Here is an 18,064-nt window from a genome sequence, read left to right on the forward strand (position 1 = left end):
AACTACTCAGGAACTTCTAGTGTGCACTCAAATAGCTAGAAGTTCCAACCAACTCCAAAATCTCTTGACTGCTTTTGTTGAATTTTGGAGGGATGAAGATAATGATTCTTGAAAAGAACCACCGTATGAAGATTTAGAGGGTGCTGAAAGAGTGCAGGATTTGGAATAGTTTAATTGCTGGAATTTATTTCCACTGCAGAAACTGTTTTGAGATGGAATACTTAGATGCTAGAATAGAGTTTTCATTGTTGAAAATTGACAGACTGTTGGTATTTATAAAGAGTGGAGAAAATAACTACTACACCCTTCAAAGAATAGATGCAGCCCATGAAATCAAAAGACACCTTTTCACATTTAACTAACAATTTTAGCCCCCGATGATTGCCTTAGAAGTTTAGGGGCGCCATCATCTCGAGGTGAGCCCTAACTTTGTTTTATAAGAACATTTTTATCAATTTCTAATCATACATACAACTAAACGAAAAAGAGTGATATTCATCTAATTTTTTGTCTTTTTAGTACTATAAGTATTTCAGACATGATATTCAAAAAGACGTACTAGTCAGATCTCAAAGTTAAGATCAAAGAGGAAACTAAAATGGAAGGATCTCACAATTGCATCTGTTGGAAAACATGTAGAGTAAGTCCATTGTATTCATAGAAGTGCTGCCAAACATTAAATTCTGTTGGACTTCAATGATGAACAAGTATGGTGCAAAAGTTTAAGCTAAGATTTAATTATAACTTCGTGCCAACTATACTTCTTCACTATAACAAAAATTTGGTGTTTGGCCTATATATAGCCAAACCCTTATATATGTACAAGATTTTGTTCTAATTAAACTGCCAAAATATTAAGAAATGAAACTCTACTTTGGATCAATTGCTTGTACAAGCTCTGTAATCCAGCCTCAAAACACTCGATGCTCGAATCAAGTGATTGTAATTTCCTTCGCACAACATTAATATCAACTTTGGTTTCATTGTACTTAATTTGTTCGCGAAGTGAGGCAAGAGCTATATCAACACTTCCCATGTCACTGAAAATTTGGCCACCTTGAGAAGAAGCTGATTTAGTGATCATCAACTTTGAAATCATAGACCACCCTCTAGGCTTTATTTTTGTATCTTGGTATGACAAAAATACTAACAGGGCCTTAAAGACAGATATAGTAACAGATGTTACTTCTCTTAGCACTCGAATCACCATCGATAAGTGTTGTTCAATGTCCCAGAAAACAGAAGATCCAACTCTGTTTTCCATTTGCTTCAGTCTCCTCAAGTTCTTTACTATCTCATTCTTCATGTTCTTCCTGAAGTTAAAATAATTGCTAATATCCTTCTCAATGCTTGAATCTGCACCTTTTCGTCGTAAAGCTGACTGAAGAAGCTGCACTTGTTCCTTAATCATACAAAATAAGTTTCTAATAGTGTCACATGACTCAAGTAACTCAAGAGATCCCTCTAGTGCCTCTTCCACTAATGCTCCACTTTGATGTTGGGCAAGACTTTTTTGTGTGTTTGGACACTGAATTAGTTCCTGCACACAATTGTATAATTCTACAAGCCCAAGAATACCAGTCTGGATTCTCTCTGCACTTACAGGAATTTCCAAGATTTTCAGCTTGTCTAATTCAGCTTCAATTTTTAGGCCATTAGGATTTAACCTGGAAGGCAAGCTAATGGACCTAACAGGACAAGGTAGATTTTTAGATTTAGCCATGGTTTGATTGGTTTTTGGAAGAAAGGTTTAGTTGATTTCTGAGGTGATGCTTGGATGTAACAATGATTCAAGAATGTACTTATAGGAACATGACCTTTTTGTAGAATTAATTTGCATGCGACAACAACATAGGCAACCAAATATTTTTTTAGTAATCTTGTTACATCCTTTACCAACAATATGCAATTATTTTATAATTTTATATCCTGCATCTTATGGCCTCAGAATTAGCAACGTTTCGCATTTTTTCGCATTCATTACTAAATCGAACGAATTCTGAATTCAATCATTGATTACAGAGAGTGCGTTAGAGCTGTATTTGCCTTGTTTCCTCACAACAATTTTCTGCAAGATTCCCTTTTTTGGATTTTAATCGTATCTTTGAAATAACCTTTTTTAACATACATAGGGAAATGTTGATGTTTCTAGACATTATTAATCCACAAAGAATCAGGAAAAATACACTGAACCCATTGTCGTTTCTTAATTTCTAACAAATTTGGATTGGTTAACAGCCTAGGGTTACAATTGAGAAAGAGCCTAGACATAGGGTTTTAGGTGAACACGTATCATTTAGCTGGAAAACATTTTGATAACAAGAATTACTCTATTTATTTTGATTGGGTAATAGGTTGTGTTTTGGGTAGACAAAGAATAACTTTAGGTTTTATTTACGTAATTATCGTATCTTGAAAATTGAGCTGGGTTTAAAAAGATTATGGAGCACATGAATAAATAAAGAAAGGTTAAATATTTGTTCTTATTCATGCTTCTGTGACTGAATCAATTTGTCAATTAATTCAATCACAGCTTTTCATTTGCGAAAGTGTTACTTTTAAATTTAGAGTCAATAAATTCAGGACGAATATGATCTATTATATATTTATATTTTTTAATTAATTTTGCATGCATATAGGTGATTCGAGCTGAGAGTAATGTCTTGAATACTTGAATCTCCCGAACTGTTCTTAAATTTGCCTCTAGTAAGAAATAAGATGAGGGACCAAGACACTCCATTGGCACAGAGGTACACTGAAATCTAGGATAATTAACACAACATGTGATTTCAGTGTCAGAAAATACAGAGCATAGAACCTTATCCATGTATGTACATACTGCAATTTTGAATTTCTACACTTGTTCTGCAAAGGAACCAATGAGACAATCAAGCAGATTTCTTGTCGCAAATTCTATAAAAGCAGAAGACATTAACATGTGACTGAGAATCATAAGAATTCCCACTAAAGTGGAGATCGGAATTTCATGAAATGGAGCAACAAGGATGATGTAGCCTTATTTATGTGGACCGCCCTTTTAATAAAATCATAAAGTGGGGGTCGGACATAATGCAAAAAACTACCATAAGGGATAGTCGATCCAACCAATGACAAATCTTCAAGATCAATAGTCAAAAAATTTACCCATTGTTAAAACTTTTAAGTGTCGCCACCAATGGGCAAATTGACCTGCCCGAAAGTCATTTGTAGACTTACTCCTATATCCAGCCCAATCAGCCGCTTGCTCCAACCAATGGGCCTTGGACCCTGTATAGGAATTTAATGTCAAAATTAGATTTGGTCCTATCCAATAATGGAATCTCGTCTAGTTTAAAATGATGCAATTTTAATTCAGACTAACTTGCTTTATTCTCTGTAAGTAACAGACTAACAGTTGAATGACAATCACATGGAGTAATTCTCAATCTTATTTTATCTGCCCAGTGCCCATGTTAATTTATCAAAAATTTGCTAGCTAATATGTTACACATGGCATATCGTACTGAAATCTTATCTCACCCAACTACCTTACATGACACCATTTGACGACATACCCTGCCATACTTTGCAAACGAAAATAAGGTAATTATTATAAAGTTACATGGCATGTACTTGGTAAAGATTTCATGCCATACTTGCCGTCACGAAATCCTATCTCACCCAACTAATCTATAAGACATTGAGAAGCAGCAAATTTCAGATACCAAGAGCCATAACACTGCCATTTTGCATGCAATATCCACAGTTATTCTAAGCAACAGAGATCCAAATTGGACAATTTACAGAACTAAAACTTATGAAATGCTTCCAAACACAGGCAGGACAGAATGTTGTGAAGACATGGCCTAAGCCTTACCAGTAGGCAAGGCGTTCATTCAATCAGGACTTTCTCCATTCATGCCAGGCCAAGCTAATTTACGCAGAGAGCCACTGTTCACATAATTCAAATGGTTAACAGAGCAGAACGACTGGCAGGAAATAAAGGGTCAGTATACAGCAAAGTGCTTCAAAAGAATACTCTTTTGTTAGTTACAGAATCTAAGTTCAGATACATGCCATTGTGAACTATTCTTCAGTGGAATATATACTCATTTAGCACCACCAATAACAACAACATACCCAGTGTAGTCCCACAAGTGGGGTCTCGGGAGGGGAGTGTGTACGCGGACCTTACCCCTACCTTTAAGAAAGCAGAAAGATTGTTTCCGGTAGACCCTCGGCTCAGGAAAGATAAAGGAAGGGGCTATACTTATTTAGCACCATTCAGGTAAAAATGAAAATTATAATTATCATTACTTTTTTCTGATGAAGATAAATATGAAAATTATGAAGAGGCAAAAGATAGGAACATGTTAAAGAAAGGCCAAAAAGTTATTACTTCAGTGTTCGAGAAATTTCAGGACCCAAACTACTAATAACATATGACAAGAGACAGATCCCTAGGAATATAACAGCCTTGAGTACACAACTCTGTGTTCATAAATGGAAATAAATCTTTTCCCAACAAACAGAAAAAATATCATATTGAAGTTTGTCTTTTCATCTCTCATAGCTCCAATGAAAAAGCGCTAAACAATTCTAGACACTAATATGACCTTTTACATTTCTAATCTGATGAAAATAAGGGTTTCAGCTCAGCAGGGCGTACTCTGGATACAAAGAGAAACTTAGTGTTAATTTTCTAAATAATTTGGAAAATAGTTAATGTTCTATCACTCTCCCGGCTTGATAACTACTGTCATATTTACAATTAGATCAAACACATAATCCCTGCCATATGTACAATTAATTCAAACACTCTCCTGTGTATTTCTTAACATGAAAAAGTACATAAAAAGGATCAACAATGAGAAGATTAGACTTCTCAAGCCCATAGAGGAGCATTTGAAGAGTTGACAAATCTCTAAGCAAGATTTAAAATGCCCATGAATAAGTAAAACACTTCATATGAATCAGAATACCAGCAATGGAGGTCAAATGACAAGTCCCTGTTCTCTAGCTTTCTTAAGCCACTTCAATGTGCTCTCCAATGTAGTATAAGCAGCAACATCCGTCAAACTCTTGCTCTCTACTGCATAATCAAAAACGTCATAAGCTTCTGCTACTCTGCCATTCCGACAGAGCGCTCTGAGAAACGTCCCATATGACCCCGTCTCAAGCTTCATACCATTCTTCTTCATAATATCATACAGTTCCATCCCCTTATCCAACAACCTTGCCTTACATAACCCATGAAGCAATGTATTATATGTACATGAATTAGGAGCACAGCCCCGTGCTTCCATTCTCTCCAACAAAGCCACCGCCCCTAATGGATCTCCTTCCCTACACATCCCATTCATTAACGAAGTATACGTGACTGCATCCGGATTATGGCCCTCCTCCATCATAACACTCAAAAACTTCTTAGCATCTTTCACCCTTCCCGATTTCGACAATCCATAGATTAAAGTATTATAAGTCACAAGGTCAGGCTTTACTCCTTCCTCCTGCATTTTCTTGTATACACTTAACACTTCACCCCCTTGACTTAACATACAATAACCTTTCATAATTGTATTATAAACATAGCAATCAGGCTTGTAGCCTTCCTCACTCAACACCCCCAACAACCGAGTGGCCTCCCTTAGATTCTTACTGTTACAAACATTATCAATCATAATTGTATAAGTAACAAGATCAGGCTTTATATCAAAACCCTCCCTCATTTCTTTAATAAAGCTATTCATACTACTCAAAGACCTGTTCTTGCACAGGTGCCTGACAATAAAATTGTAAGTATAGGTATCAGGTGGAGAGTCTTTGGAGGAAAGTTCTTTCACCAGCTCAATGGCTTGCTCTTCGTGGTTCGAAGAGCAAAGGGTCCTCACAGCAATGTCTGTGGAGACCTTATTTGGTGGGAAACCATTGGAAGTCATGAGATTGAGAACCTGATGAACAGGGGATAGAGAATTGTCAACTGACTTGCAAGATTGGATGAGGAGAACATGGTATGTAAATCTGTCTGGAGAAAAGGTTGGGTGAGTCTTGATCATGTGATTAAGGAAAAAGATTGAATCTTGGAGGGTAGAATTGGAGGAAAATGATTGAAGGATTGAATTATAAAATTTAGGGTCTGAAGGTACATTTTTGGGATTGGAAATGAGGGAATTGAAAAGGGTTTTAGCATCAGAAAGAGTTGTTGAATCAAAGGCTACAATAGAAGGAAGCTGGGGTTGTTGAGTAACTGATGTGGTTTTTTTCTTGGGTGATTGTGATATTTTGGGGAAATAATGGGGTTTTGAGGTTGGTGGTGGGGGTGGAGATGAGATTTTTGGGTGAGGAACAGAAGAAGATGGAGTTTTAATGAGAGTGTTTACAGCAAAGTTAGCTGACCTTAAGGAAGGTGGTAGTTTTCCCATTTTCTCTGAGCTTGTTGTTCAGATTCTTTCAGTTTTTTCTTTCTGCTAAAAGGACTAGATTAGGGTTGTGCAAGGGTTTAGCATTTTGAGCTTCGGTAGGTACACAGTATGTATGCCGAGGGAGAGAAGTGAACTACGGAGTACAGAATTGGATGTCTTTCTTAGGAGTCAAAGAGCTTAGCCCAGAGATTAGACTGCCAGTCTAAAAGGCCTCTTGAACTGCAAACAGCCCATTTCGACTAATAAGCCTTCAAAAGGGCCTCCCGGACATGGCAGATTTGCGCAAATAGGATACTTTGATGGCACTATTTATTTTTTAACCCTATTAAGAAAACATTGGGAAAAGAACCTCTACGAGAATTTTGGAAAGGCTTCTAGTGGAAATATTTTTTATATAGTGCTCATTAGGATTTGCTACATAAATTGTTCGAATTCTTCTGCCACTAGAATTTGCCACAAAACATAATAATCGCCAAAATATTTCATGGTAATCAACAGGATTCACAAAAACATTGCAATCTCCAAAATATTTCTGGTGATGTGCTTTAAAATTCTGTCGGTGGGTATTTTACCAACACATTTCTTAACAGTATCAAAGTATAAAAGGTAGTACTTTATATCTGTCCTCCATGTAATTAAAAGGATTCCGTTTTATGGTCATTATGATTTATGAATATATACGTGTGACATAGCAAAACAAAAAAATATTACTGATTATTAATTTTGATAATGCATTTCTCACCAGTCACCAGGCCGCAAATTGATGATTAACTCATTCTCATATGCAAGACAAGAAAACAGGAAGAGAACATACATGAAACACAAAATACTGGAGAGAATATGTTATTCACCACTAGGGTACAAATCGAACCGGAAAATCACACCAAACCGAAAAGTCAAACCAAACCGATTAAAAAACCCGATTAGGTTTGGTTTGATTTGGTTTGATATTGAGTAAAAAAATCTGAACAAAACCGACATATAAATATATAATTTTTATATATACTTTTAAGAATTTTCATAGAATTTTCTTTAAAAAATGTCTAGAAATATTTAAGATTCTCTTATGGGATGTAATATTTAGTAAAATATGAAGTGCTCTATCTTTATTAGCTTTAAATAATGGGTTGTATGATCACTTTCTTATCAAATGTTAGTGATATGTGTCAATCTCTTTGTTCTTCCATATTCATATGTCAAGATCTATTATATTCTTATATCTTTTTCGAATTTGAAGTGGTATTTTGATAATTTAAAATTAAATAGAACATATTATTATATAGGTATCATATTGATTTTATGTTTAATTATTAAATTCAGTTAACCTTGAAAGTGTACATCAACGAAAAATTATATATTGTCAGACGACTAAAAAAATAACTACTATATGTTACTAAGAAAATTCTCCTATAAGAATATGTTAATAGATCATACGTTTGTCAATTTGTTCAATGTTTACGAAATATATATTTACTTATAAAAAATTTAACAAAGTAAGATTGAAATAATATTTATGCAACAAAAAACCCAAAAAACCGACAAAACCGAACCAATCCAAACCGATATAGTTGGTTTGATTTGGTTGTGATAAAAACCGAACCAACCCGATCCATGTATACTCGTGTTCACCACACACTCTTTTTAACGTTTAGAGAAATAGGCAAGAGATCGATCTTAGTTTGGATGGGCCAAACTTTATTATTTATATTTATACCTCATGATGCCACACATGATAGTAGTACATAGATAGACGGTAGCAACTTATTTGTAGAAAGAGAACTATATATATAATAGTAAGTATAACTTAGCAGACTAAGGTATTTACTGCCCAAAAGGCCTTTGTTTAGCGCAGTCCAAATTGTTGCCAGCGTCGACTCCAAGAATCTGACAGTATCTCCTGTAGAAGCCAATTCTGTTTTCCATATTTTGATTAGAACCTTTTCCACATTCAATTCCGCCGTTGATGATGTTGGTGATTAAACCATAGCCAGGGACACGACCAGCAGATGAATCAGCTCCTGATGGTCTCCATTTACCAGTAATGACATCGTGAGCCGAGGGCTTTGGTTGCTGCGCTGTCATCCAAAACCACAACGCTGTCTTGAATGAAACCACTGCGTTATTTGCAACTGCATCTGGATTCTTTAACAAATCCACTCCTATGGCTTTTCCAGCTGGTCCATAGTTGTAGTTACTACATGCATGTCATAATTAATATGGATAGTTGAGTTATTAGGATTCCATAACTGAAAATTTCGAAGATGTTTGTCACATATATAAAACATAACTACAACTAACCATGCTCATCATAATCATAAGTGAGATTAGCGACTTGAAAAATAATGTTGGTTGCAAAATGTTAAGTAAAATATAGATCAATAATGTGTTAAGTTCTCATTGAGTTAGCCTATACCCTACGGTATAAATAATTTTTCACACTATCAAATCACCTAAAAGATAACTGTGAGTAAAGTAACAATTCAATAACTTAAAAAATAAGGCAGGTAACCTGCTAAATTAACAAGTTAAAACTAGAGCACTTACTAGGATATTTGCATGGGACCTCGACCAAAGTATTTTTTACCGGGAGCACAAGGCCATTGTTGATTTGCGACACAGTAATCTGGAGGGTTGCCTTGTTCCTGCTTGAAGCAGTATCCCCATGAATATGGACCATCTGGAGCTGTTGCCCACCCCCCTATTTATCAACATAACATTAGTATATATCTTGTGTAAGATTAATTTATAACTAAAGGTTAATTGTCATACTAATGCATATGAAGAAAATATACATACCAGTAGTTTCATGAGAAGTTTGAGCCAAAAATGCAGCAAATTCCTTCTTACGAGTGTTGGTGTCTCCAGTAGTTCCAAAAGCTCCAAAGGACCTAGCAGCAGCTATGAATGCATCGTAAGTATAGAATCCTTTAGCACAATTGGCATCGTTGCGGTGCAGTAGCAGTCTCTCAAACATGTCTTTACTAACAAGAGCACCAACATCTTGTGCCAATGCTCCTGTTACAGACAAGACACAAAACAAAACCACTGCCCAAAACTTCATTCTTCTTATTCTACAAAATTCAGTGCGATATGTATGAAAGTTGTGTGTTTTGGGAGTGATGAGAAGGTTGCTATTTATAGGGAGCAGAGTGAAGGGGTGTGCTTTTCAAACTGAGTTTTACAGGGAATTATTAGTAATTAAATACCACTATGGCTGCTTAATTCCAACACTTCCACTTATCTTTGAGTATGACATTTGCTTACACAATGGGTCACATTACATGTATATATTATAATAATCAAATTTGGATGAATTTTATGGACAAAGTTGGGAGGAAAACACCTAAGACTGAGTCTTGGGTAGAATTCTTGCTAGTAGATATTCTTTTTTATTAATCAGCTGCTATGACTCATATATCTTGACGGAAGACTGCTGCTTAATAGTAGAACGCTTTTACCATTCCCTTCCCTGTTTTCCTAGTTCAATTTGCTTGTTCATTCAGTACACATAACTAGTTGTAGTAGTATAAGAAGTTTCTAGTGAATTTTAACATGCGATAGCAAATCAATTAGTACTATTTTTATCTTTACTAATTTATGTTTATAAGAAAAATTTATTTGTAATATTTTATTAGTGATCTGGTTATGTAAATAAATTAATTTAATATTATCGATGCATACAAATTAAACAGTAAATAAATAAAAGAAAGCCTGGGATTGACCGTTTGTTTACCCTAAAAATTGAGTTTCAATTAAACTTATATTGGGGTTTTAAGGATATGTGATTTGAACCGGTATCAATTGATAAACGACGAATTAAATAGATAAATTGGACAATAAAATAAATCAAACCGGTCTGCAAACAATGCCTTCGACCTCGATTCGAGATAGTCTCGAGGTTAATTAATAAGAACAGTAGATGATGGAACAAACAACGATGAACAATAAGCAAAACAAAGAAAGCAACGTATGTGTATATTCTTATCAGTGAATAATGATCATTTTTTTACAAGTGAATGGGATCCCTCTTTATATAATAGGGGAATCCTAAATAAGGTACAACTCTAATAACGGAAATAGATCCCATGATTGGTACTAATAACCGCTTTGATTTGATCTGTTCCGAGATTTCCGCCGTGATCTTCGACCGATTACTGACATCTCGCCATTCTGTTATTACGCCTTACTCGAAGTCAATCATGCTTAATCTCGATTGTTGCTGGCCTCGATCTCAATGAACACTTCGATCTCCAGGCTTGATGTTCTATCTTCGAGCTCGAGCCCGATCTATTATGAGGTTACCCTCGAGGCAACTCCTCTGCCACCGAAATCGGGTATACTCGATTTCGACCGTATACAGATAGTCCCCTCGTTGGTTTAGAGTGTAACGAGAAGAAACGAATTCGAGACTTCGATTTAATACCTCAATCAATTATGACGTCAACATCGTGACGTAAGCGACAAAAGCGATTGAAGCGTCGCGTCTGCATAATTCCCAAGGTCATTAATTAACGCAGTTAATGGTCGGCCACCAGTGCTTTCAAACCATCAAAGTGGCTATTATAAATAGACCACCTTCATAATCTTCTCAAACTTTACTTTCAAACTTCTTCTAATCTTCAAAAGCTCTTTTATCTTCTTCAAGTTCATCAACTTTGCCGGTTTTTGTTTGCCAATCTCTTATTAAAACACAAATTACGCCTTCTTCTTCCTTAAACCTCATATTGCAATGGCAAAAACATCAAAGACCGTTCCTCAAGAAGAAAAGGCCTCCTCATCGCAGCCGGCCGGTGACAAAACACCGGTGGAGCCACGTATCGAAGAGTGCATCCCCGAGCCATGTGAACTTACTTCCGACTTTAAAGTCGAAAAACCCTCTTCAGTTCCTGGCCGATGCGAGCTCATGTCCAGATACATTTGTTCGATAACCGAAGGCGATCTCGAGCAGGTAAAAAAACACTGCCACTGGGAGAATAAAGAGGTGGTGATTTCTAACCCCGAGGAGGACATCACCACTCATGTGAAAGGGTTCTTAAGTGTGTATACTTACCTTTCACACTGGGTTCCGTCGATCCTGTCATAATCGACTTCTGCCGCCAATACCGGGTAACCCTAGGCCAGATCTACCCCTATTTTTGACGCATTGTCATTTTGCTCAGATTCTTCTCGAGCAAGGTCGAGGGGATGTCTTTCACCCTCGATCATCTCATTAGGCTATACAGCCCCAGTCTTTATCGGGGTGGATTGATAAGGCTTCAGCACCGGGCCACGAAGGTGCTGTTCTCGAGCATAGACGAGGACAAGGACCGAGGATGGATGGGTCGGTTTGTCCAAGTCAGGACCTCCGACTTAATCCCCGCCGAGAAGATGCCCTTCCCCGAAGAATGGAATATTAAGCGTAAGTAGAACCTCACCTATAACGTTTGATTACTTGTTATGTTTCCTTTACCTCTTCTCATCTATATTCTTCTTTGTGGTGCAACTTCCCCCTGGTTTCCTGGTGCAGTCCCGGACCTTGCAGGTTGGGTTCGACAACTGGTTTCAACCTCTTCGTATGTTGAGCGCTGGCACGATTTGTCCAAGGGTCGATGGGAGGCCAAAAATTATGGTAAGTTCCCATGTCCATGTTTGATGCTTTCCTGTGAAATACTTCTTTTTAACTTGATTTCTTCTCATACAGGTTTCGTAGATAATGTCGTCATGAGGCCGCCTCCCCCCGGGGAAGAGGAGGTCCCGAAGCCGACCAAAGACAAGAAAAGGAGAAGGGCCTCGCCTCCAGATACCCCAAAGCCCAGGAAAAGCAGGGCTCAAAAATCAAAGATCGATCCCGCCGTTCTGCCTGCTGATTTAGTCCAAGCGCTACGATATGAAGACGAGGAGGGAGAAAATGTCGACTGCCTGCTGGTGGCTCGGAAGAGGGAAAGCATCGAAGCTGCAAGAACTGCTGAGCCGGTGATGGTCAATAAGGTTCAGCCGTAGACCGAGGTGATCTCGGAGGAAGGTCCGAGCAGAGTCCCCGAGTCATCGGGTGTTGATGATGCCTCCTGCCATGATGAGCAACCGGCGGGTGTGCCCGAAGGGTCTAATTCTGAGGCCCTTCAAAGAGAAGAGAATGCCCCAAGTGACTCACTCGGGGAAATTAACATTGATGATTCGCTGCCCGGCCACACGTTCTCTGATGGGCAGTTTCGGGATGCCTGGTCTATGGGGACCCCCGATGTGGGGACGACCCTCGAAGGGGATGATATATTTCGCGGTTGCTTCGCGGGGGTCGATGATGTTCCCGACCTGGACACATCACTCATTTTTTATGAGGCTCAGCCGCTTCTGAACCAAGTGAGTTTTAGCCCATGTTACCATGCTTGCGTTTGTTCTTATTTAACTAAGTCTAATTTCCTTCCTTTTTGTACAGGCTACGATGCTCCATCGAGAAGCGTCCTCCAAATACCGAGCTGAGCTGGCCCGATATGAGGCTGATCTCAAAAAGCTTACGAAGGAGAGACGCCCTCAAACTCCTCTATGTGCAAAAAGAAGAGGAGATCGTGAGTATTCGAGTCGAGCTGACAGGAGCTCATCAAGATCAGACCGAGGTCATTGAACGGGTAATATAAATTTTTGGGAGCTTGTTATGTATTAACTTGATATTGGCGACTAACACTTTGATCCTGCAGGTTCAGCAGAAGGCTGAATTGGTTGAGCAGCTTCGTAAGGAGGCCAAGATGAAAGAGGCGGACACTTTGGGGTGGAAACAGAACGTGGACTGTCTCGCCTCGGAGAAGATGCGGTTCGAGCCCAACTGTCTTCGATTGAGCATCAACTCCAAAGTGTGAAGGAGGAGAACTTGGCCCGAGCCCATAAGGTTAAGGAGCTCGAGACTCAGTTGGCCGCTGAGCTTGCAAGGGCCACATCCAAGGCAGAGGCGCTCGTGGCCTCCTACCGAGCCGATGCTGAAGCCCCTAACACTCGGGCAAAGGAAATTTCTGACATTGCTGAGATTAGATTGTCCCGTGTTGCCGAGCATGCTAGGCGCCAGTCTCGAAGGGAGACTCTTGAGGAGGTTCATGCTCGTGGCTTCGACCTCACGGCTGATATCGAGAGTGTGAAGGTTTTGGAGGACGAGGCCGGAGCTCTGCTTTCTGATGATGAAGACTCAGCGAGTGGATCCGAGAGCGGAGGAAATAAATATGAAGCTCCCGAAGATGCGACTCCCGAGGTGGACTAGGCACTTAGGATTTTTTCTCCTTTTATTTTTTGTGTAAGACCCTGTGTGGTCTTTGTAAATACTTTGCATATATGAGAGATTCCTTTCCTTTCCGTTTCTTCTCCGATTTCTAATTTATGATAAATTTGTTTTGTCTTTGCCTTGTGAAAACTTTGTTGCAATTGGGTTGCTGTAGCCTGTATAATCGAGTGAGCAATAGCTCGAACTCAGAGTAGAACAAACCCTTAGGTTTTTTAGTTAAGCGAGGGCGAGTCCCCGAGCTCAACAATATGTTCAAGATTTTGATTTCGGATGGCTTGATCGAAGCCGTAATTGTACTGTTTTTATAGCCGAGTTCGAGTAAGTTTCGAACTCACAGTAACAGACCCTTTAAGGTTTTATATCAAATAATGATGAATCCTCGAGCTATATTCAAGTCAGTTTTATCTGAGCTCGGAATAGTGGAACCCTTAGGTCCAAATTGAGTTAGAACAAAATCTCGAACTCTAAGTGTATTGGCCCTTAGGCTCTTTAGATTGGGCCGATATGGCCTCTAAAAGATGGTTATTCTTTCCCTTTTTCGGCTTAGAAGACTTAGTAAAAAAAAATCTTTATGCCTTAACACGTATTCTTTACCCATTGGGTGTTTTGAGAGTTCGATGTCGATTGAAACCCCTTTGCTTTTTATGCCTTAGCACGTTTGTATTAAGATAATTTGATACCTTTTAAGATTTTTCGAGGGCTGATTTTATCGAAGCCCTTTTGATTACTTGCCGTCTCCGAGCCGCCTTAATTTGGCCGCAGCCTTTGGGTATGCCTCTTGGGCTTTTTTCCCAATAACACTTCGAACTTGTTTGAAGTGTTAGCCCCGAGAATGATGGCCTTGGCCTATAGATCGAGGGGTGCCTCTTTGAGGTCTTATGAATTTGAGTTTAGATTACTCGAATATGTCGATCGTTGACGGCAGTCCCCGAGTGTACGAGGTATATTTGTACTTGGCCCTTGAGCTATTTCTCACAAAATCATAAGTATGGAGCTTGTATAGTAGAAAATTTTCTTTGAGACACAAAATGTTTGATATAGAAAGAATGTTTCTTTGTATAATTTATGCATGCGTACATGTTTTGCCATCGGGGCTATCTATATGGACATGGTTCATTCGACCGTTTGGCCTATTACAAAGTTTCCCTATCGAGACCCTTTGACACGAAGTATTTTCCTCGAAAGTGTAGAATCCGAGGGTGATGCCTCCCAGTTTTCGAGGTTGACTGTAAAGAAGCCTTGGATACTATTGAATTGTCCTCAGGTAGCACATAATTGTTGCCTCGTTAAAAACCTCACCGGAAAAACCCATTTGGGATAAAAACCGATCTAAGGAAAAAAGAGTGCAACGCGTGCTTTAAAACTTGAGGTCTCGATGTCTTCGATCGAACACCTGCAGTGAGTTAGTGTTGAATATATACATGAAAAAAGGGGATAAAGTTATACCTTAGCAATAGTACCTTTTGAGAAGCGATATGTTCCAATTATTTGGCAGTTATTTGCCGTCCATCGTGCCAAGCTTATAAGATCCCTTTTCGACGATGTCGAGGACTTGGTAGGGTCCCTCCTAATTTGGTCTGAGCTTCCCTTTATTAGGATCTCGAGTGTTGATGGTGACTTTCCTCAGGACTAAGTCCCCGACTCTGAAGTGGCGAAGGTTGGTTCTCCTATTGTAGTATCTTTCAATTCGTTGCTTTTGTGCAGCCATGCGAATGAGTCGGCTTCTCATTTTTCATCCAATAATTCGAGGCTAGTATTCATAGCCTCGTGGTTTGACTCTTCTGTTATGTGTCAAAACCTGGCACTGGGTTCCCCGACTTTGACTGGAATCAAGGCTTCGGAGCCATATACTAAGGAGAACGGGGTTGCCCCCGTACTAGACTTTGATGTTGTTCGATATGCCAAAAGGACTTCGGGTAGAATTTCTCTCCATTTCCCCTTAGCGTCGTTCAACCTTTTCTTTAGGTTTTAATGATAGTCTTGTTCGTCGATTCGTCTTGTCCATTCCCACTAGGGTGATACAGCGTTGATAATATCCTTTTTATTTTGTGGTCTTCGAGGAATTATTTTCCATTGTCACACACTATTTTGGCGGGTATCCCAAATTGACATACGATGTGATCCCAGATGAAGTCTATAACCTCTTTCTCTCTCACTTTCTCGAACGCATGTGCTTCAACCCATTTAGAGAAATAGTCAGTCATAAATAAAATGAACTTAGCTTTATTTGGGGCCGATGGCAGAGGGCCGACGATATCCATTCCCCATTTCATGAATGGCCTTGGGGAAGGACTGAATGAAGTTGTTATCCGGGCTGATGGATCATCGGTGCAAACCTTTGACATTTATCACATTTTTGAACAAACTCCTTAGTGTCTTTTTCCATGCTATCCCAGTAGTATCATGCTCTTATGATTTTGTGAATCAGTGATTCGGCGCCGGAGTGGTTCCCACAAGTGCCTTCATGGACCTCTCGTAGAACATAATCGGTGTCTCCTGGTCCTAAGCATACTGCCAATGGTCCGTCAAATGTCCTTCTATATAATGTCCCATCTTCAGCCAATGTGAATCGAGCAGCTTTGGTTTGTAGGGCCCTCGACTCTTTAGGGTCCGATGGGAGCTTTCTGTTCTTCAAGTATTCAATATATTTATTCCTCTAATCCCAGGTTAAGCTTGTAGAGTTTATCTCGGCATGACCTTCCTCGATCACGGATCTCGAGAGCTGAACAACAGTCCCCGAGCTGATCTCATCTTCCTCGACCGATGACCCCAAATTTGCAAGTGCATCTGCCTCACTGTTTTGTTCTCGAGGTACATGCTGTAAAGTCCATTCCTTGAAACGGTGCAAAGTTACCTACAGTTTGTCCAAATACCTTTGCATTCTATCCTCTCGAACTTCAAAAGTTTTGTTTACTTGGTTCACTACCAGTAAAGAGTCACACTTGGCTTCAATGACTTCTGCTCCCAAGCTTTTAGCTAGCTCAAGATCTGCAATCATGGCCTCGTACTCGGCTTCATTATTAGTCAACCTAGAAGTTTTGATAGATTGCCTAATAGTGCTACCTGTGGGCGGCTTCTAAACGATGCCTAGCTCGGACCCCTTCATATTCGAAGCACCATCTGTGAAGAGGGTCCATACCCTCGATGATGTACCCGATTTTAACAAGAGTTCCTTTTCAACTTCGGGTATGAGGGTTGGCGTGAAATCGGCCACGAAGTCCGCTAAAATTTGAGACTTGATGGGCGTCTGGGGTTAATATTTGATATCATACCCACTGAGTTCGATGGCCCATTTGGCCAATCAGCCCGATAGTTCGGGCTTGTGCAAAATATTATGAAGTGGGTAAGTGGTTAATATGCATATGGGGTGACATTGAAAGTATGGTCTTAACTTTCTAGAGGCGCTTATCAGTGCAAGTGCCAATTTTTCCAAGTGTGGATATCTAGTTTCTACTTCTCCTAAGGTTCGACATACATAATAAACGGAAAATTGCATACCTTGCTCTTATCGAACTAGGACACCACTTATCGCGATTTCCGATACTACTAAGTACAAGTAAAGTTTCTCATCTTCCTTTGGAGTGTGAAGCAGTGGTGGGCTCGATAGGTATTGCTTCAATTCCTCTAATGCCTGATGGCATTTCGGCGTCCAGGCAAAATCGTTCTTCTTTTTGAGTAGAGAGAAAAATCTGTGGCTTCGATCCGATGACCTCGAAATGAATCGGCCTAAGGTAGTTATTCGTCCAGTTAGCCTCTGCACGGCTTTTACACTGTCCACGACGGTGATGTCTTCGATGGCCTTGATTTTATCGGGGTTGATCTCGATCCCCTGATTAGATACCATGAAGCCAAGGAACTTGCCCGAACCGACCCCGAAAGCACATTTCTCGGGGTTGAGCTTCATGTTGTATTTCCTTAAAATCTCGAATGTTTCCTGCAAATGATCCAAATAGTCCTCTGCGCGCAGGGACTTAACTAGCATGTCATCAATATAAACTTCCATTGTTTTACCTATTTGTTCTTCGAACATTTTATTTACTAAGCGTTGGTAAGTAGCTCCTGCATTTTTTTAGCTTGAAGGGCATTGCATTATAACAATATGTTCCATACTTGTTGATGAATGAAGTCTTTTCTTGGTCTTCGGGGTTCATTTGGATTTGATTGTACTCGGAATAGGCATCGAGAAAAGTAAGGATCTCGTGGTCGGTCGTGGCATCGATCATGCGATCGATGTTAGGTAGTGGAAAAGAATCTTTGGGGCACGCTTTGTTTAAATCTTTATAATCTACACACATTCTAAGTTTGTTTCCTTTTTTAGGGACTACAACTACATTGGCTAACCATTCGGGATATTTCACCTCCAAAATGGACCCTATTTTGAGTAGTTTAGTTACCTCGTCCTTTATGAATGTGTTCTTTA

The 18,064-nt window shown here is 39.3% G+C and overlaps 3 protein-coding genes across 4 annotated transcripts; all 3 read right to left on the reverse strand.

The window, feature by feature from the left end:
* Nucleotides 1–838: 838 nt before the first annotated feature.
* Nucleotides 839–1,723, reverse strand: LOC104096592 (uncharacterized). Its single transcript, XM_009602977.2, has one exon. It carries the CDS (start codon nt 1,721–1,723, stop codon nt 839–841), a length of 885 nt encoding a protein of 294 aa, XP_009601272.1.
* Nucleotides 1,724–2,751: 1,028 nt separating this feature from the next.
* Nucleotides 2,752–6,541, reverse strand: LOC104096594 (pentatricopeptide repeat-containing protein At2g17670). 2 transcript variants are annotated; one of them, XM_033656229.2, is made up of 4 exons: nt 4,962–6,541; nt 3,857–3,930; nt 3,145–3,267; nt 2,752–2,865 (listed from the first exon to the last, which is right to left on the reverse strand). In XM_033656229.2, the coding sequence occupies exon 1, from the start codon at nt 6,399–6,401 to the stop codon at nt 4,974–4,976; it is 1,428 nt and encodes a 475-aa protein (XP_033512120.1). In that variant the 5' UTR covers nt 6,402–6,541; the 3' UTR covers nt 2,752–2,865; nt 3,145–3,267; nt 3,857–3,930; nt 4,962–4,973. The 2 variants fall into 2 exon arrangements, with proteins under 2 accessions (XP_033512120.1, XP_033512119.1); XM_033656228.2 differs by having other exon boundaries at nt 2,752–3,267.
* Nucleotides 6,542–8,069: 1,528 nt separating this feature from the next.
* On the reverse strand, nt 8,070–9,512 carry LOC104096595 (basic endochitinase-like). The gene is made up of 3 exons (XM_009602979.4): nt 9,198–9,512; nt 8,946–9,099; nt 8,070–8,595 (listed from the first exon to the last, which is right to left on the reverse strand). Exons 1-3 carry the CDS (start codon nt 9,460–9,462, stop codon nt 8,223–8,225), a joined length of 792 nt encoding a protein of 263 aa, XP_009601274.1. The 5' UTR covers nt 9,463–9,512; the 3' UTR covers nt 8,070–8,222.
* Nucleotides 9,513–18,064: the final 8,552 nt, after the last annotated feature.

Source organism: Nicotiana tomentosiformis, chromosome 2 (genome assembly GCF_000390325.3).
Source record: "Nicotiana tomentosiformis chromosome 2, ASM39032v3, whole genome shotgun sequence".
NCBI lineage: Eukaryota > Viridiplantae > Streptophyta > Magnoliopsida > Solanales > Solanaceae > Nicotiana > Nicotiana tomentosiformis.